At 44.7% G+C, this 20,256-nt stretch overlaps 2 protein-coding genes across 2 annotated transcripts; one reads left to right on the forward strand and one right to left on the reverse strand.

Annotated features, from left to right (window-relative positions):
- Window positions 1–1,085: 1,085 nt before the first annotated feature.
- supt6h (SPT6 homolog, histone chaperone and transcription elongation factor) lies at window positions 1,086–13,784 on the forward strand. The gene is made up of 37 exons (XM_030100544.1): window positions 1,086–1,206; window positions 2,218–2,328; window positions 2,402–2,557; window positions 3,555–3,628; window positions 3,710–3,890; window positions 4,008–4,089; window positions 4,191–4,446; window positions 4,536–4,637; window positions 4,793–4,906; window positions 5,041–5,130; window positions 5,232–5,374; window positions 5,498–5,643; window positions 5,742–5,849; window positions 5,941–6,221; window positions 6,332–6,486; window positions 6,690–6,885; window positions 7,022–7,161; window positions 7,327–7,444; window positions 7,564–7,640; window positions 7,735–7,870; window positions 7,997–8,134; window positions 8,226–8,393; window positions 8,484–8,611; window positions 8,714–8,921; window positions 9,224–9,371; window positions 9,535–9,677; window positions 9,791–9,931; window positions 10,011–10,206; window positions 10,309–10,454; window positions 10,578–10,670; window positions 10,768–10,881; window positions 10,976–11,100; window positions 11,381–11,493; window positions 11,583–11,660; window positions 11,750–11,928; window positions 12,040–12,290; window positions 12,430–13,784. The coding sequence occupies exons 2-37, from the start codon at window positions 2,229–2,231 to the stop codon at window positions 12,629–12,631; spliced, it is 5,226 nt and encodes a 1,741-aa protein (XP_029956404.1). The 5' UTR covers window positions 1,086–1,206; window positions 2,218–2,228; the 3' UTR covers window positions 12,632–13,784.
- A 2,035-nt stretch (window positions 13,785–15,819) lies between these two features.
- Window positions 15,820–20,218, reverse strand: LOC115394996 (ras-related protein Rab-34-like). The gene is made up of 11 exons (XM_030100336.1): window positions 20,151–20,218; window positions 19,874–19,965; window positions 19,197–19,262; window positions 18,427–18,528; window positions 17,795–17,859; window positions 17,638–17,689; window positions 17,465–17,546; window positions 16,821–16,911; window positions 16,588–16,695; window positions 16,466–16,517; window positions 15,820–15,946 (listed from the first exon to the last, which is right to left on the reverse strand). The coding sequence occupies exons 1-11, from the start codon at window positions 20,196–20,198 to the stop codon at window positions 15,820–15,822; spliced, it is 885 nt and encodes a 294-aa protein (XP_029956196.1). The 5' UTR covers window positions 20,199–20,218.
- Between the last annotated feature and the right edge of the window lie 38 nt (window positions 20,219–20,256).

Below are 20,256 nucleotides of genomic sequence, written 5' to 3' on the forward strand. Positions count from 1 at the left end.
CAGAGATCTCTTAAGAGCTTGACTTGACAGACATCACTGTTGTCCTTTCTCCATTAAAAGAAAAAAGAACTTGCAGGAAAAGGTGAAAGATACTGTTGCCCTTGTTCATGTTCTGAGAAGCAATATCCCTAAAAGTAGAGTCTACTTTCACAAAAATTGATATCCATGTTAGTTTTATACCAAATGAAAAAATATACTTTGAGTTTAATGACAATAAATTTAACATTGACTTTCAGTGTGACACACAGTCTATTCACATAGAATACAGAAACATGTGGGAACCAATATCCACACAAAAGACAGTGTAGATCATGTGTCTGAAACTCACTTAATTTCAAAAAGATGCAAATCATGCAAATAGTAAAACAAAACCAAGCAATGACAGAAGAAGGAAAAGTAGTTAAGTTATAGGTAGACGGTTTTCTTTTTTTTTCAGTCAAATTCGAATATGCATACTTTTTTATTTGGTTGAAGAAAATATGAGCATGCATGTTTGAGCAGATAGATAAAAGATCTGTAAAATGTGATTGTCATTTTGCATTATCATTATTGGACATTATCTGAAATAAAAGAGCTCATTTTTATTTTCAGTTTGAGACCCCTGCTGGATATGGACATGGGCCCACGATTGACAGTAAAAATATGTGTTGAGCAGGGTGACTAACACACCTGGCATGATATACTTGTTTTGAGATGACCAAACAAAATCAAATCTTTAATCTGTGAAGCAGGTTCAAGCCCCAATTGATGATTTGGCGCATTTTGGAAATACTGTGTGGTTCGTGCATGGAGTTCAGAGATTGTATTTTTTGAAAGGGCACAAGTCTTTACCACTGTAAACATCAGCTATCTACCACCACACTCTGTACAATTATTTTTTTTTAAAAGTTGAAGGAACTTCATAACAAAAAAGATCTAAAATATCTGTTCTCTTGTACAACGATGGACTACCTCGACAGCTTGAACAGTGTTTAGTTTAGTTGTGGTTCATGGAACAGCAGGGGTGCACCTCCACTTGGCCACCAGCAGGGAGCGCACCTCAACGCTCTTCTTAACAGGAAGTACCGTCACTGCATAGCGGAAGTGTCGTCACACTGCTCCTGCGCGGCCATCTTTTTTCCCAGTGCGAGCTTCGAAACACAAAAACACAACATAGCACTATTTATCTCACAAACATATTCGGACTACACCGCCCAACTGAGACGTGTAAGTCCTCTCTCACTCGCGGTCCTCCGGGACCTGAAGGCTTCACTGCGCTGCTGAGAGCTTACACTGGCTCACGTTCCAGGCTAATGTTGAGGCTAGCCGACGTGCTAAAGTGTTAACTAGCCCGACTCCGAAGGAGGTCTGAAGGCCTCGGTGTAATCTCTGTAGCAGTGGTTTAGGTTGTATTCTGTTAGTCGATGTACCCGCTAAATTCATTTTGTGTATTAAGTATTTCTAATAAAGACTGAAATGTAAATGTCAGGGTCTTGCTGAAAAGATGCTAATTAGCATTGGTTAGATGGATAATAGCTTCGTTGGTGGCTAACTCGTTAGCTCGAGTTTTTGGGACGGAATTCCAATAAACAGGTGATTTTGAACGTTTTCAGTACATCGAATACCACAAATATATACATTCAGTTTAATTAATTTGGGTTAGGTTGAATGGAGGGAGTGTTACCTAGGCCATCTTTGTTGGTGGTGTATGCGCATTGCGACAGTGCTTTCTTGACATCGCCGGTAAACAAACGGCTTTATGACATAGCAGTCTGCATTTTCGTTTGTCAGTTACAAGCATAGATCTACTGTGCCTTCAACCATTGCTCGTTGTTTGAGTAACTCAATAATTACTCAGTCTCTGTTGTGTAATTCCCTCTCCTTGGTGTTCAGTACTTACACAGGGGAGCTGTTAATTCATGAATTAACTGAGTTGGTCAATATTCTTATTTTAGCAGAAAAGACATTACATTTCAGCTAAATATGTCTCACAGTTTCAGTCTGAAGATGATCTGAATCTGAACCATGTTACAGTAACAGTCTGAAAACTGTACTGACTACAAAGCATCCTGTTAACCGTATTTTTTTATGAGCTCCTGCATCCAACTGTTAATGTTTAAAAGTTAACCATTTGAAAATATTAGGATTTAGGAATAGAGTTGTATGTTAAGCTGAACATTACACAGAAAAATTGTGTTTGCGGTACGGTTTTATGTTGATATCTTGGATTTTCCTCAGGAGCAGCAATCATGTCTGACTTCATTGAGAGCGAAGCAGAGGAGTCAGAAGAGGAGTTTGAAGAGAAAGACCTAAAACCAAAGAAAACCCAGAGGTTTATGGAGGAGGATGGTACGTTCTGCTCTGGCTGTGTATTTTTAATGGTCATTTTGTGTGCCAGCTGCTCATTGTCATGTTTCAACAGATGAGGAGGAAGAGGAAAACACCGAGGATCAGGATGAGCAAGGAAATTTACGAGGGCTCATCGACGATGGGGATGAGGAGGAAGAGGAAGAAGCAGCTGCGAGTCCTAAAGGGAGTGACTCAGAGGACGAGGTGAAGCACAGGCGTAAAAAGCGTGGTAAGTTTGGATATTCTGCTTGTAAGTACAATATTTTAAAACACGCACACAGTATTGTACAGTTGTGTGTGTGTGTGTGTGTGTGTGTGTGTGTGTGTGTTGCTGCCTAATCAATAAGGAAAAGCAATGATGTTCCATCAGTTTGTAACACACCTCTCTTGTCCTTAAGTAGCACAGGTAGCCGAAATAATCAATCTGTATGCGGAAAACTTGGAGTATGAGTCTGATTTTTCGTTTGTGCAAAAGTTCTGCATTGTATAGTTTTTGTATGTGGATATTTAATTGAACTTGACCTCTTCTCTCAGGCCCTATGTGATCTGCGGCAGCACATTTGTCAAATAACTTTGTCATTTTGCTTGGACAGATAAAGAAACAGCCCGATTGCTGTTATGTTGATGTGTAATCTGCTTTTCAGTACATATTCTGACTTGGCTTTGAGGTGATTTAGAAAAAGTGTCTGACAGTTTTCTCATCAGAAAACTCAGATTTTGTATTTAGCCTTAAAATGTTTCAAGCAGAACATTTTGTTTTTTCAGATTCATAGCAGATTTGTTTGTAAGGTGCATTTTTATAATTCTGTGTCATTATTTTTGTGTCTTTTCTAGAAGTTGCATTTTAAAGTGAGAGTAGCTCTGTTTCTGAATAATCAGGACAGGCTATTAACATATTCATAGAATCTGTTGGCAAAATGCAACAACAAGTGGCTTCCTCCACCTTCACCCCAGTATGCTGTAGAGACAGATGCGCTCACATATTGGTTGGATTAACCTGGACAGATGCTGTTTAATTTTAACTCTCTGCTGGTGCAATGCTTTAATCTTCCCTCAGTTTTTTTGTTCTTTCAGCATGATTAATAACATTTGCCTTTAACAGCAATGCAGATTGATGCTGTAGAATTAAAAAAAAAAAAAACAGAATCCTTTTTGTTTGATCCTTCAGTAGTGATTATCACTTACAGATTTCTAACATATCTAACATAGTTTTCTGTGACTGACAGTTTATGACGACACCCTGGATGACGACGATCTTGACCTCATTGAGGAAAACCTGGGTGTCAAAGTGAAAAGAAGGGTAAGAACAGTTCTTTTCTCACTATCTCATCGAGGAAGTTCCAGTGTAGGATTTATATGCTGTGTCTGTCTTGTCTCACAGAAGAAGAAATACGACCGTGTAAAAATGCTGGATGATGACGAGGAGGACGACGATGAGAAAGACTTAATCGCAGATGAGATTTTCCATGGCGATGCTGAGGGAGAGCTGGAGGAAGGCGAAGCTGTTGACGAGCCCCTCAGACAAGCCGATGATGACGAAGAAGGAGAGGACGAGGAGTCAGGTTTGACGACACGAGTTTTCATATCCGCTGAAAACATAAGGAACAGAATGTAAACAGTTGTGTAATGTGTTGGGTTGTTTAACTCTTGATTTTTTTTTGTTTTGTTTTGTTCTACAGATATCGATGATTTTATTGTCGATGATGACGGCCAGCCCATCACTAAAAAGAATCGCAAAAAGTTCTCAGGCTACACCGATGCGTGAGTGTTGTATTTGTTTCTGCTAAGCCAGTAGACATTGGTTCACAACATTTATTGGGACAATCAGACATTTACTCTGATCTGGGTTTCTGTTTTCACAGAGCTCTGCAAGAGGCTCAGGAGATTTTCGGCGGCGATTTCGACTTTGCCGACTTTGACGCAGATGCGTATGATCAGGGCGAGGAGGAGGAGGAAGATCAAGATGAAGAGGGCTGGGACAGACCCAAGAAACAAACAAAGAGGAGGCAGGGGAGGAAGAGCATCTTTGAGATCTATGAGCCCAGTGAGCTGGAAAGCAGCCACATGACCGACCAGGACAACGAGATCCGCTCCACAGACATGCCCGAGCGCTTCCAGGTCTGCTTCCCCAGCTGGTCCTTCTGAACAGGTTTATTTCGTTTTGAGTGCCCACTCGCCACTGATTATGTTTGTGTTCTGTCCGGCAGTTACGATCCATCCCCGTCAAACCTGCTGAGGATGATGAACTGGAGGAGGAGGCAGAGTGGATCTACAGACACGGCTTCTCCACTCTCACCATTTCTATGCAGGTACAGGTTTTGCTCTTTTGCTTTAGGTATTCTGTAAAAATGCATACCAGCTTTTCATTTCAGTTCCTATATGTGGAAGTAATTCATTTTTGTGAGAGGAATTTTGTTTTTTCAGTATTATAAAAACGTGATATTTTGTTGTGTGCCGTGAACAGGAGAGCACAGATTACCTTGACAGGGGATCAACCACCAACTTCAGCAGAAAGGGTCCCAGCACTATTGCCAAAATCAAAGAGGCTCTCAACTTCATGAGGAATCAGCAGTTTGAGGTACAGTCACCCGCTTTTCTTTTCCATTTGCCATCCTCATACAGTTTTGTTTTGTTTTTTGTTTTTTGTTTTTGTGTCTTTATTGTAAGGCGACATAGTGATGCCGCTGTAAAGAACTGTTGTCTTTTTTCCAGGTTCCTTTCATTGCTTTCTACAGGAAGGAATATGTTGAACCGGAGCTAAATATCAATGATTTGTGGAAAGTGTGGCAATGGGATGAGAAGGTATTCCCGCGTTCTGTCACCACTGGAATCACTTCACTTTCTTTTGCGCTCATGGTTGACCTGCTGTATTTTCCCTGAATGTTCCACCCTTCACCCCACAGTGGACTCAGCTGAAGACCAGGAAGCGGAATCTGACCCGTCTGTTTCAGAAGATGCAGTCCTTCCAGTTCGAGCAGATCTCGGCCGACCCAGACAAGCCTTTAGCCGACGGCATCCGTCCTCTGGACACTGCTGACATGGAGAGGTGCGGTAACGCTGGAGTCCTCAAGCTGGGGAAGAGAGTCTCTCTTACAGGGTGTTTCAACGAGACTGCATGAAGAAAATAACAACTGGATTAAATGTCAATCTGTTTCGTTTTCTTCTTAAGGCTGAAAGACGTGCAGACACTCGAAGAGCTCAGTGATGTGTACAATCACTTTTTGCTCTACTATGGCCGTGACATTCCTAAGATGCAGAATGCTGCCAAAGCCAACAAGAAAAGGCTCAGAAAGATCAAAGAAGTGTCTGAAGACGGTAAGATTGATGTGGCTGAGATGTTCAAAGAAAGAAACTTTCTCTCTTATATTATGTTTCACCTGTGTTGACAATTCACTGAACAACTGCCTCTTTAGGTGAAGAGGAGGAGCTGGAGGTGGAGGAGGAAGAGGATCCCAAAGGTCCTGACCTCAAGTTGGCCTCCCGTCGGGATATGTACAGTATCTGTCAGAGCGTTGGACTGGGTTAGTCACGTTTTCTTCATTTGGTATCCTGTATATCATGTGTTTAAGTACCGCTGCTCCATGACTTCTTGTCGTGTCGTCTTTGGTACAGATGGCTTGGCTAAAAAGTTTGGATTAACTCCAGAGCAGTTTGGAGAGAATCTGAGAGACAGCTACCAGCGTCACGAGACGGAGCAGTTCCCGGCCGAGCCGGTGGAGCTGGCCAAAGACTACGTTTGCAGTCAGTTCTCCACCCCCGAGGCCGTCCTGGAAGGTACCCGCTACATGGTCGCCATGCAGATTGCCCGCGAGCCTCTGGTCAGACACGTGCTCCGACAGACCTTCCAAGAGAGAGCAAAGATCAACATCAAACCAACGAAGAAGGGCAAGAAGGTACGAGCCTGTTCAGCTGCAGAGTCGACAACAGTTAATATTATTGTCAGCTGAATTCCAAGGGAGCTACCCATCTGAATATTGTTGTCCCACTTTCCTGCTTCTCACAGGAGGTAGACGAGGCTCATTTTGCTTACTCCTTCAAGTATCTCAAGAATAAACCAGTGAAAGAGCTGAACGGCGATCAGTTCTTGAAGATGTGTTTGGCTGAGGACGAGGGGCTGCTTTCCATTGAGATCTGTATAGACCTCATCGGAGTGAAAGGGTCAGTACACACACCTTGTTTTCTGGGTTCAGTGTAGAAAAACAGCTTGGATGTTGACGAGTTCCCTTTTATTTTTTTTTATTTTTTTTTTTAAGGCACAGCTATATTTCTACTCTATGTTCCTGGCAGTTGAAAATCACAATATGGACTTTATTTCCTATTCTGGCTCCTGTCCTTTGCATTGAAATGTGGCTTGTGCACAGGTACGCTGGGGACCAGACGTATTTCGACGAGATCAAGCAGTTCTACTACAGAGATGAGTTCAGTCACCAAGTGCAGGAGTGGAACCGACAGCGAACTTTGGCCATAGAAAGAGCCCTCAATCAGTTCCTCTACCCTCAGATGGCCAAGGAGCTGAAAAGCAAACTGGTTGCTGAGGCCAAAGAGAGCATTGTCAGGGTAATTAATCTGCATTTGTTTCCACCCTTAAATATTGTGAGAATTCTCATTATTGTCAGCAAGCACTGTGTATGATCTGTCATATTTCTAACTGGGAAACTCATAATAAACCATATTTCTCTGTTTCCTCCTGAAGTCCTGCTGTCGACGCTTGTATAACTGGCTGAAGGTGGCTCCCTACAGGCCCGATCAGCAGGTGGAGGAAGACGATGATCTTATGGATGAAAATCAAGGAAAAGGCATCCGTGTGCTTGGCGTAGCCTACGCACCAAGCAGGTGTGTGTCCCACGATGCATTTTTTGAAATCATTAAATTAAAGAAGTGATGCAAACAATTGCAGAGCACGTGCACTGTGAGATACACTGCAGTTTTAACTGTTAAATCATGTTTGCACATAATGTGTTCTCGCAAGTTTACTATTTTCAAACTTTCCTCTGTCAGAGATACGCCCGTTTTCTGTGCTTTGATCAACGGCGAAGGAGAAGTGGTGGATTTCCTTCGTCTGCCCTACTTTCTGAAGAGGCGGAATGCCTTCAGGGAGGACGAGAGAACAAAGAAGGTAGAAGACGAGACTGTAACTCTGGCACTTTTCTGTTAGGCGATGCATCTGAAGCATTGAAAGTCTTGCTACTGAATGTGTTGCTCTTATGTTTTCTCCTTTGTGTTGGACATCCTCAGGCCAATGATATTGAAAATCTCAAGAAGTTTCTCTCCAGTAAGAAACCTCATGTTGTGGCTGTCGCTGGAGAAAACCGGTAAGAAACTGATTTCCATCTGTGTGAGACACTGAACTGCATAGACTTTCTCACAGCAAGTCTTAAACAAGCTGATGTTAATGTGTGTTTGCAGTGATGCTCAAATGATCATGGAGGACATCAAGAGGACCATCAGCGAGCTGGAGCAGGAGTCCTCTCTTCCTGCCGTCGGCGTCGAGCTCATTGACAACGAACTGGCCACGCTGTACATGAACAGCAGGAAGTCTGAGGTGAACACTTAACACACTCATCAGTCGTCTGGTAATGCCGGAGGTTTTGCTGTTGTCTCTGAGGTGTTACCAGTGTTTTCTGTCGCTGCTCACACTTGCCTGGCGCCCTGCTCTTTTTCTGTGCAGGTTGATTACAGGGATTATCCTCCCCTGCTGCGACAGGCTGTATCGATAGCCAGGAAGATCCAGGACCCCCTGGTGGAGTATGCCCAAGTGTGTAGCACCGATGAGGACATTCTCTGCCTCAAACTGCACCCACTGCAGGTGAGATCTCTGACTAAATGGGAAATCTGGATGATTCCATCATTTTGTTTAATACACATGTAATTAAATCCTGTTTTTGCTTCTTTCACAGGAGCATGTGGTGAAGGAGGATTTGCTCTCTGCTCTATACTGTGAGTTCATCAACCGTGTAAATGAGGTTGGAGTGGACGTAAACAGAGCCATTGCTCATCCTCACACTCAGAGCCTGGTCCAGTATGTGTGTGGTTTGGGACCGAGGAAGGGCTCTCACCTGCTCAAGGTACAGAGCTGAGATGCTGATGTGAAGTGTGTATGAGATCAGATCTTATCCTGTGACCTTACAGCCACTGTGGGGCTTTTGTTTGTGCAGATTCTGAAGCAGAACAACACTCGTCTGGAAAACAGAACGCAGCTGGTCACAATGTGTCACATGGGACCCAAGGTCTTCATCAACTGTGCCGGCTTCATCAAGATTGACACAGCCTCACTCGGGGACAGGTTTGTACCTCATGCTGGGGTCGCTGTAGATAAAGCATTGTTAAAACAAGATATTTACCGATTGCAGTGCAGTAAGAATTAATTTTTTTGCTCCTCTTGCAGTACGGACTCGTATATCGAGGTTTTGGACGGTTCCCGCGTCCATCCCGAGACATACGAGTGGGCTCGGAAGATGGCTGTGGACGCCCTTGAGTACGATGAATCTGCTGAGGACGCCAACCCAGCCGGCGCTCTGGAGGAGATCCTGGAAAACCCAGAGCGTCTCAAAGATCTGGATCTGGACGCTTTTGCTGAGGAGCTCGAAAGACAGGTGTGTGTGTATGTGTGTGTGTGTGTGGTAACTTCAATTGAAGAACATAAAAAAAAAAAAGATAATCCCACCATCTAGTTTTGGAACTGTAAAGCAAGTTTTAAAAATAGCCACTTCTGCCAAGACGTTTTTGCATGTTGTGAGAGCCCCACGCATCTCCACCTTCTCACGTTGTTACATTCAGTTTGTTGTGGCGAACGGCTCAGATCTGATCTGAAAAAACAGGACGGTGTCCCAGCGCTGTTCCAGCCCTCTTGCAGAGTTTCATCACTCCTGTTCTCTTCTTTGTTTTGTCTGTTTAGGGTTACGGCAACAAAGGAATCACCTTGTATGACATCCGTGCAGAGCTCAGCTGCAGGTATAAAGATCTGAGAGTGGCCTACCGAGTTCCCAACACTGAGGAAGTCTTCAACTTGCTCACTAAGGAGACTCCAGAAACCTTTTATATCGGTAAGTGATGCACTACCCTGGAGTGCAGGCTTAGTTTTGACTTATGTGTCGTCAGCATGCAGAGGAGATTCCAGCGTTTTGGCATTCACTGTAAGAAAGTGATGTTAAACAGACGCTTCCCATAATTGTTGCTGTATTTTTGTTTTGTCCTCTTTTCATTCAGGCAAGCTGATCACTAGTGTGGTGACAGGAATCGCTCACAGGCGCCCTCATGGTGAGACCTACGACCAGGCCATCCGGAACGACAGCACGGGTTTGTGGCAGTGTCCCTTCTGCCGACAGGGCAACTTCCCCGAACTGAGTGAGGTACGAGACAGACGCTGATGGGGTTTTTTGTTTTTGTTTTTGTTGGCTTGTTTTCTGACAGCTCGGCGTGAAAAAGATAAGGCTGATCTGACTTTCTGACCTTTTGCACTCAGGTGTGGAACCACTTCGACAGTGGCTCCTGCCCCGGTCAGGCCATTGGCGTGAGGAGCAGACTGGATAACGGTGTCCAGGGATTCATTCCCACCAAGTTCCTCAGTGACAAAGTGGTCAAACACCCTGAGGACAGGGTCAAGGTGAGCTGTTTACTGTTACTGTAACAGCATCAATGTGTCCTGATGCTCAACGCTCCCCCTCCTGCTCTTCCTCTTCCAGGTGGGCATGACCGTCCACTGCCGCATCATGAAAATCGACATTGAGAAGTTCAGTGTGGACCTGACGTGTCGTACCTCCGACCTGACTGACAAAAACAATGAGTGGAAGCTGCCTAAAGACACCTACTACGACTTTGACACCGAGTCTGAAGATCAGAAACTGGAGGAGGAGTTCAAAAAGAAGCAGCAACGAACACGTGGGTGGAACAAGAAAAAGAACTCAGACCATCAGTATCTTATCAATATAATACTGATTTTATTATTGAGCCTAACATCCTTTTTGGATTTGTTTTTTCCAGCGTATATAAAGCGCGTCATCGCCCACCCGAACTTCCACAACATCAGCTTCAACCAGGCCGAGAAGATGATGGAGACCCTCGACCAGGGAGACTTGATCATCAGGCCGAGCAGTAAAGGAGAGAACCATCTCACGGTAACCTGGAAGGTGAGAACCTGAGCAGAAACAGGAGGAGGCTCTGTGGTGTTTGTGGGCGTGAGGTTGATGGTCAGAGCTGACCAGTGAACTTTAGCGTTCAGTGTTTGATGCAAAATGTCTGATGTTGTTCAGGTGGCAGATGGCATCTACCAGCATGTTGACGTGAGGGAAGAAGGCAAAGAGAACGCCTTCAGCCTGGGACACACACTCTGGATCAATAATGAAGTGAGCCATCGTCTCTGTTTTATCATCCTCAAGATCCTCTGCTGTTTTTTTTTTTTTTTTTAAATGGTCCATCTTTATCTTATCAACTCACCTGCAGGAGTTTGAAGATCTAGATGAAATCACTGCTCGGTACATTCAGCCCATGGCCTCCTTCGCCCGGGATTTACTGGGACACAAGTATTTCCAGGACTGCAATGGAGGAAGCAAAGAGGTGTGAACTCATTCTCCTGTTTTACTGTATCCGTAGCATCTAGTTACTGAAGGAAAAACATCTTATTGCCGTTGTTCCTTCTTTCCTGATGCAGAAAATGGAAGAGATGTTGATCAGAACGAAGAGGGAGAAGCCCACTTTCATTCCGTACTTTGTTTCGGCGTGTAAAGATCTGCCGGGAAAATTCATCCTGGGCTACCAGCCCCGCGGGAAACCTCGGTGAGCTTTTCTCTCTCGCCGCTATGACTCCTGTCGTAAAGTTCCGTTCACGTGAGACGGCAGGCGGGAGTCCACAGCTGCAGCAAATGCCCCTGTTTTTACATGTGAAATTTCGTGAATGAAGCCGTGGTTTTGTTTGGCGCATGCTTTGTGTCCACACAGTTCTCATCAGCTGCACTCCCCACATGGAATCCATTCCCCGCACATGCTCTATCTTTTACTGTCAGATTCAACCTGGTTTTAAGCTTCTGTACTTCTTTCTGATGCCTTTCCTCTCCAGGATTGAGTATGTGACCATCACCCCGGATGGTTTCCGCTACCGCTCCCAGATATTTCCCACAGTTAACGGATTGTTCCGCTGGTTTAAGGACCACTACCAAGAGCCGGTGCCGGGTACTGCAGCCTGAGACACGTTCTTTACCGTTTCCTTCACATCTGTTGGGATGTCTTGTGGCTTATAAACTTTCTTTCCTCTGTCAAAGGCATCACTCCGAGCAACAGCAGCCGGACCAGGACCCCCGCCTCCTTGAACGCCACCCCAGCCAACATCAACATAGCAGGTTGGTCCCGGCTCTTTTGCACACACTCCGTCAGAGCACATTCCTTGTTTGTTTTAGGAAATATGAGTCGTTGCCTCCTTCCTCCTCAGACCTGACGCGCGCCGTCAACGCCCTCCCGCGCAACATGACCTCTCAGATGTTCAACGCCATCGCCGCAGTCACGGGCCAGGGTCAGAACCCCAACACCACCCCGGCGCAGTGGGGCTCCAGCCAGTACGGCTACGGCGGCAGCACGGGCGGAGGCGGAGGAAGCTCGTCTGCTTATCACGTGAGGACAGATTACCACGTCTCACACACACACACACACACACACACACACACACACACTGACCGCGGTTGTCTTGCGGTGCCGTCGGTCACGAACGCCTCCTCTCCACAGGTGTTTGCCACGCCGCAGCAGCCCATAGCCACGCCCATGATGACGCCCAGCTACTCCTACACCACCCCGAGCCAGCAGGCGCTGGGCACGCCGCAGTACACCGGCTCCACCCCGCAGTCCTCGCACGCCCACGCGCACGCCGGCCACGTCTCGCACCACGGCCACCACAGCAGCCACCACGGACACTCGTCCGGCACGCCGTCCTCCTCCACCTCGTCCCGAGGGCGGACGCCTCAGCAGCAGCAGCCAAAGTAAATACAGATCCAGTTGTTTGATAATCGTCTATTTAAGTTCATTATTTGTGAAATTAGTTTTTCTGCCACAAGGGGGCGCTAGGCCTCAGGTTTCCTGTCTCTAATGAAACCCCTCCTCCCCCTCCGCCTCCTGCAGGCCGAGCAGCAGCAGCGGCAGCTCCTCCTCGGCGGTGGACTGGGGCAAGATGGCCGAACAGTGGCTGAAGGAGAAAGAGGCGGAGGGCCGGAAGAAAGCCCAGAGGATGACGCCGCGGCCGTCCCCCAGCCCCATGATCGAGAGCACGCCCATGTCCATCGCCGGCGACGCCACGCCCTTACTGGATGAGATGGATCGATAGGACACAGAGGGGGGCGTCACTCCCCCCCCCCACCCCCGGTCCTGTGCTCCGTTTCATCTCTCGAGTCGCTCCTCACCCGTTCAGCCCCCGACCATCAGTGGAAGCCCCCTCCATCCATCCATCACATCGCTCCCAGCATTCCCTCCACTCTGTCTCCGCCTTTAGCTCTCATCCTCGCTCCCTTCCTCCTGCCAGACTCGCAGCAGCTTAGTGTTCTGTACAGTTTCAATAAAGCGTGTGTCGCACCGAACGCAGTGCAAAGAGTGTGAGACGGCGGCCGCTAGCAGGACACGGACCTACCCAGGCATTGACTGACGAGCTGTCCTGCTACCTTTTTTTTTTGCCCCCAATGCGATTGGGTTCAGTTCGACAGAGAGGAGCCGGTCATCTTTCCTCCGTTACAGTCCAGGAAGCTTGTCTTCCCCAAACCAATCAGGAAGGTGAATTTTTCTTTGTATGAAATGCGGCAGAATGAATAAAGACCTTTTTTTTTCTGTTTGAATTTTTAAACTGTACTTCACATCTCTAACTGTACACACACACACACACACACACACACACACACACAGTATGAAAGGACAGGCTTCAGTTCCTGCTGTAATTCCCCCCGCACGCTGTATTATGATCAGCTGACTGTTTGTCGGCTCCTGTAGATAGCCTCTGACGTCCTGTTGCTTCTGTGGCCTGGAGCATGTGCCCATGAGCAATGCGCTGCTTTATTTTTGATTTTTGGGTGAATTCATGTGTGAAAGAAATGCATTCAACCTTATAAAAGCGTTGATATTTGTGTTGACCCGAGTTATTTTCACCTGACTGGCGAATACGCATCAGCGGCTGGTCGAGTCTTTTTAGTTTACTCATATTTGACTCTCGTGTCTTGAAATGTTTGCAGTCCAGTGAGTATTTCGCCCTCGACGTTGACGTTTGCCGCCTTGTAGGCTGTGAGCTCTGAACGAGCCTGAGACAGTATCGACTTTTCACAGCCGCAACCGTGAAATTACAATGTTCCAGTGGAAGTTTCACCCAAACACAGAAGATACCATCAGACTGATCCCCCACTGTGTTTATATTTCTGACTCTGTATGATAAACCTGAACCGCACGCAGTTATTTCATTAGATTAAGTATATTAAGAAGTCATCGTGTGGCATAAAGTTTAATTTCTGCTTGGTGTCTTTGCCACAGTACAAGCAAAGCGGTGCTGGAAGTTGACTGTACGCTTCGTTTCTCTGCAGTTTTGCTGAGTACCACGATCCCGTCATGTTCGCCATGTTCTGACGCGGCGGGTTTTACGCCTCTCACCAGGTTGTCAGCAGGAGTTGATGATGAAGAGGAAGTGTTGTGTGACTCTGCTGATGACCTTTTCTACCTGTGATCCCTTTAATAAAAGTGTTCATAGTAAGAAAAAAAGGGTTTCTGTGCTACTGTGGGAAACCGTGTGTGTGTGTGTGTGTTTGCATTCCTAATTTCATTCATGGAGGTTCCACTTAAAGCAGAACATGAAGAATTTTCTGCATTTTTTTAGCTGCTTTTTTTAAAATTTCAAATACATTAATATATTTTAACAAAATAAGAATATAAACACAGAATAAACCAGCATCATTTTAATAGACTGATTCCATTGTAACTAATGGAGACAACAACAACAACTACAACAGATGCTTCAGATATGCTTTTTATTGCTGTTTGAACCCAATAATGACGTCTTATAGTGTGGAAATATTAGGAAATCTGGCATTTTACCAAAAACTGTCAAAAAAAGAGCTTTTAAAATGTTCTTTGTCAGTGATGAAATACAGTTAGGTGTTTTTTTTCCAGCTCACCAAAAACATGCTTATTTTATAATTGGTGTTTGCTGTGATGTAGAAAAAAGAAGCACAGGTGTGATGAAGATGTAGCTTCATGTAAATGCATAAAATCTACATTTTAGTTGAAATGTTTGCACTTCTTGATGCAGCAGATAATTAATTATATTAACTGTATTTTCTTGGCTTTTACCATTTTTTTCTCAACTCGGGGGGTCAAAAAACATTCATCTCCTAATCACACAAAGCTAAAAATGACTGCGCCTGAATGCGCTCCTCGTTTGTAACCAAATATTTCTTCTTTTTTGAGGAAGATCCCATTAGAAGTCTTTGGCGATTGAGCTGATATCTGTCTTTTAAATTGTCTGGAGTGAGTGTTGTGGCTCTGAATTGGTATTTCTCTGACTCTCTTTGCATATTCAACTCACACAATATAGTATCACTAATATTATTTCAGATTAAAAGCGAACGCGATTTTATAATCTAGTTTTGCAACTTTGGTTACATTTATGGTTTTGGAGTCAAGTTCATTTTACAACTTTAACTGTAATAAATTCCATAATGAAATATTAAAAATGTGTGGTATAATAGAGCTAATAAAGTTGTAACCTCCACCTAATAATTTTCATTACGATTTACTCTCAAACATCAGAAAAAAAAAAGAAAAAAAAAGAAGTCACACTTGGAAAATTCATCTCTTGACCTCAAGACTTTTTCTGTTGCTAATCAGTCCTAAAATATGAAATATGACAAAAACAAGCAAACAAGCAGACGTAGGCTGCAGCGGAGAGTCTGGCGCTGTCTGTCCGGGACCGGAGAGGACGAGCGGTTTGAAGAAACGCCGCCGCTCCTCCCGTTTTAACCGAGAGGAAATCAGTTCGCCGTGGATGTAACCGACTGCGAACAATCCCTCCTTTTTCAAGATCATGGGAACGCTTGTGTCAGAGCGGGGGCGGGTGGGGGCAGGGGGGGGGGCAGATGCATGATGGGTATGACCGCAGTCACTGGAGCCGGCGTACGCATCAAATTAGCAGAACAGAGACACATGACAGGAGGCCAGGGAGGAAATCAAGACAGAATGTGAAGTGACGGCACGTCGTTTCTTCAGCCGGACCCACATGTCGGTAAAACCTGGGACTGAAAGCAGTCAAACACCATCTTCCTCTCTTCATAAATGCTTAAACGCACACTCACACACACACACGCACACACACATATCACAAAGCCTGTTTTGTCGCAGCAGTAAACATTCCGGAGAGGACATCCTGCTGATGGGCCTGTTTACAGGCTCCTCTGACAATTACAGCTAATTCCTTCTCAGGCCGTTTTGCAGAAGGCCACAAATTAAACACGGTTTGCTCCAGGTTGATTTTAAGAGGCCCGTTCACGCCGAGCTGCCGTCGAGTCGCCGCCGCTGTGTCACTGCCACAGTAAAACCCAGAATAGAGTCGAAGATCAGCAGCACCCGGATCTCCTGCTGGACCCGTCGGAGTCCGCGCGATCCGTGATCCCTGCGGACGACACAGACGGAAAGAAACAAATTCAGCGATCGTCATGACCTGTTTGCTGATCAAAATAAGCTTCACGGACAGGTTCGCTGTTGTATTCATTCATACTCTACAACACTCTCAATCCTGGTTGTAGAAGCGCATCTCGCTGTTTTATTAAAAGATTGGCAGTTACTACATCACGAGATGTGTTTTTTCCCAAAGTCTGAACTTTCACCTCTTCCTGTTACTCGTGAATACGCCGCGACTTTGACTTTCCGATGTGAGGAATCATGAGGGCGGTGGATAAGGTTCACCAGTGCAGGAGCTATAAAGAGCTAATTTAATGTTGCTGGATTATCCCAGAGCGGGAGGATAAAGGCTCCACAGAGGGACTCTGCTGCCGTTCATGCAGGCTGCGGCCATCGCAGCACCGGCTGCACGCTGGAATCCCAACGTAATGCAGGACTCAGTGCCAGACATTCCGCTGAGTCCTGTTCATCCTGTCATCAAAGACAACAAAGACTCAGGAAACCGGCTCACCTCAAGCTGAGGCGAGATCGGCTTGCCTCCACTCGGCGGACCTTTGGACTGTCTCCATGAACAAACAGCGAATCTCACATCAGAGATCCAACAGGCAGAGTAATCAGAGTAAACCCACTCACTGATGATGTCCCCGCCGTGCCGCGGCCCACTTTTCTCCAGCTCAGACAAGACGTTGGCCTCAAACGTCAGAGACGCCACACGGAAGAAGAAGTCCCTGACTCCGTCTCCTGGAACACACACACACACACACACACACACACACACACACACACACACACACACATACACAGCAGTTTGGTGAGATAAAGCTAAACACGGGAGCGTTCAGAGTCGGTGAGCATTTATCTCCCACCTGACTTTGCAGACACGGCCCAGTATTCGGCCTTGATTTCCTCGGAGAGTCGGATGGCTTCCCGCTCGACCTGAGCCAGCTGATCGGGGGACTGAGGAGAGAAACGGTCGCTATGGAAACAGGCTCGTCCAAAACTCAAAGACGAACAATGAACTGTTCAGATCTGCGACTGATTTATCCGTCAGGAGAAGAGAAAGTTTATTTTAAATCATATGTATGCATCATCATTTAAGAATATACAGCATTTCTTCTCCTAAATGATAGTCAGCATTTTTGAGGGGATGATTGATTAAACAAAATGAGATTTTCACAATTTTTACTTTGGTTTCTAAAGTATGTAAGTAAACAAATGAACAGAGACAGACAGATAGAAGCCTTTTCAGAATGTTTTCTACATAAATTGATGCCTTAGCTCTGATTTAATCTATCAGATCAAGTTCAGATAAGTTAAAAGCAAACAATCAAATAAATGAGCTGAATTTTCCAAAGTTAAAGATTTTTTCGTTAAACTTCTTGTTTGGGATTAAAGATGAAAGGCATATTTCTTTTGATTTCCAGCCTCAAACTCAATGAATGAACCAAAACTCATTAAAATGTGTGACATCTGTCCTCATCTGTAATGATTCTTCATAAATTTCACCCACACCGAGGTCCTTCTTGGTACCGACGAGGAACAGCAGCACACTGGAGGGGTCGTTCTCCTTCATGGCATCTTCCAGCCACTGCCTGCAGACACAAACACACACACAAACACGCACACACACTTTAATGCCTTCATACTGACAGCGCAGCGACACGTTGACGGGATGTTTCCTACCTGGCGTGGGTTAACGAGGTCGCACTGCTCAAGTCAAAAACCACAATGATGGCTGAAAGACACGAGTCGAAAACAAACAAAAGTCTCATTTGTGAGAAAATCCAAGAGGATGAAAAGTGAGACGTGTAATAATATTTTTGTGAGGATGTGCGTTCACCTTGTGCTCCTCTGTAATAGGTGGATGCGATGCACTTGAACCTCTCCTGACCGGCCGTATCCCACCTCAAACACACCACATTCTACTTTAATACAAGCTTAAACTGCTTTTATTTTAATAAACTTCCTTCCTGTGAAAACTGTATTCAGGCAATGTGGATTTATTTAAATCTTTAGCTGTAGATTTGTCAAAAAAAACAAGTGAATATCTGCAGGTTATTCAATATTAAAGTGTGTTTCTGACATGCTGGTGAATTCTGACAGTGACTGGAGAATTACACTAACAAACTCCAAAAGCTGAGTTCTTTAGCTTTCTAATTATAAAGTTACGGTTCTAAGAAGGCAAATCCTGTCAGTGGAGACTGTTCAGGAATATAAAGGTTCCACTCTATTTCACAATTTCCAGTTAGTCCAAATATTGACGGTCACAGAACAGATGATGCTAAAAACAACCACAGGATTCTGCAATTACTATTTATCACTAATAAGTCATGTATTCGATGTGGAAAGATGAATTTAGAAGCACTAATGAAGCCTCTCTGAATTGAAACCATTACTCATTAATGGATTAACTCTTCTTATGCATAGACGTCACTACAGAATGTTCATAACTTCACGTCCAAAGCGACTCACAGCTGTAAACTGAAGGGAACGCCGAGCACTTCAAAACGCTCCATCTCAAAGTCCACCCCGATGGTGGCTTTGTAGTTCTTGTCAAACGCATCCTTACAGAACCTGGAGGGAAGCAGAAATGCAGGAGGACAAGAACACTGTGATATGGAGGCTGGAGCCCACAACCTTTCTATAGGAAGTCAATCAAACCACAGAGCCAAGGTCGCTCCAAAAATATTCAAACATCCTTCAAAATCATTTTGTTTCACTCAACACCACAGCAAACAACAACCTAAGAAACGTTATATATGTTTCAGTTCAATTCCAAACTAAACTGAGCATGTTTAGCACTATAAAGGCAGATTTATCTCGGTTCATATTACAATAAAGAAATGTATTTTACAATGTGCCGCACATCCATGTTGTTGTTGGAAAAGACACATTCTGTACTGAAACGTGAACAATTAAATTGCAATGCTGCACCTGTCGATCACATCAATCTGTGAAGCTCAGACAGAGAATTTAATGGATGTTTTTCACAAAAAGCAATGAGATTCAAGCAGATTTTAAATTCTGTTATAAATCTGTTTAAAAAAAATATGCATATTGTTTTGTAATGTAATTTCAGCTAGAGCTTAACATTTTGATATAAAGTTTTTTGGGAAAAACTCTATTAGCAATTCCCAACCCTGAAACGAGAAATTATAAAAGAAAACAGTTAGAATGTATTTTTTTATTTATTTCATTTTAAAGAGATACTTTGAGTTCCAAGTCACTGAGAGCTTCTTTACCTGCTGATCAGACACGTTTTCCCGACTGCGACGTCTCCCACCACGATGACTTTGGCAATGTTGAAGCTGTAATAAAAATGGTTGTTATGGTTTCACCGCTCAGTCCCGGCTGCCAGCGTGCAATCGTTGTTTCATGCTGTGTTATTTTGTTATTTCCCTTGTATATGACATTTGTAATTCTCATGAGTCTGCTGGTTGCATGTTCTCCCTGAGCATGTCTGACAGGGAGGGTACATTAGGTTAATCCCAAATTCAGTTTTCTCAGTTGATTGCAGGTTTGGCTGCGATGGAGTGTGACTGTCTTTTCTTCTTGCTTGGCAACCTCTCCAAATACAGTACAGGATGCAGTGGATTCCTCTACTCGACTACACTGGTTCACCTCTTCCTGTCTCACTCCTTTGTGCCTCGACTGTAGGGAAAACATTTAGAGCCTTTGTTTTAAGCAAAGGTTTTCCTAAATTCTTGATTTTAACTTTCACAAAAAGGTAACGATCACATCAGTCTGGTTTGAAAAGAAATGCCTGATTTAATGTGGTTATGTATGGTGTATGGTTGATAAATGTCAGCTGACACAGCATGACTTCAAGGACTCGTCCCAAACTAATTCATTTAACTCACTTAAACACACACTTCAGTGAGTCGGAACAGAGTGTTTTAACCGTGATAGGTGGTCCTACCTGATGGAGCTCGCCCTCTGAACCTGGCACACGGCCTTCACCTGAGGGTGGAAACCCTCTTTAGTGTGCAACGCTGCAGTTGGACTGAAACACTGTGCAGAAAGCAAACAGTTAGAAACTGAAGAGAGAGGCACACAAGATCAAGAAACAGATAATAATGCCAAAACTGTGGTGTGAATTCTGTACAGCTTTAATGGTGAAACTCTCACACAAACACAGAGGGAGCTCAACCTCATCACCAGGAGAAGCACTGCCAGTTCTGCCTGTCTGCACTGACCTGTGGGAGCTGAGTAATGACCCGGTCCTTCTTCACAGGTGGCAGCATGCTGGTGCACTTTATCAACACACACACAAACTGCAAGCTGCCTCACACACTTCTTTTC

This window comes from Salarias fasciatus, chromosome 10, assembly GCF_902148845.1.
Source record: "Salarias fasciatus chromosome 10, fSalaFa1.1, whole genome shotgun sequence".
NCBI lineage: Eukaryota > Metazoa > Chordata > Actinopteri > Blenniiformes > Blenniidae > Salarias > Salarias fasciatus.

Bases quoted from the DNA above. Each gene is read 5' to 3' on its own strand.
- supt6h (XM_030100544.1), top strand. From the start codon at position 2,229: ATGTCTGACTTCATTGAGAGCGAAGCAGAGGAGTCAGAAGAGGAGTTT. The intron at 4,638-4,792 runs GTACAGGTTTTG...TGCCGTGAACAG, and splicing joins CTCTCACCATTTCTATGCAG to GAGAGCACAGATTACCTTGA. The intron at 4,907-5,040 runs GTACAGTCACCC...TCTTTTTTCCAG, and splicing joins TGAGGAATCAGCAGTTTGAG to GTTCCTTTCATTGCTTTCTA.
- LOC115394996 (XM_030100336.1), bottom strand. From the start codon at position 20,198: ATGCTGCCACCTGTGAAGAAGGACCGGGTCATTACTCAGCTCCCACAG. The intron at 17,860-18,426 runs GTGAGTCGCTTT...GGTGTGTTTGAG, and splicing joins GTTCCCTTCAGTTTACAGCT to GTGGGATACGGCCGGTCAGG. The intron at 16,518-16,587 runs GTGAGTGGGTTT...TTGTTCATGGAG, and splicing joins GCACGGCGGGGACATCATCA to ACAGTCCAAAGGTCCGCCGA.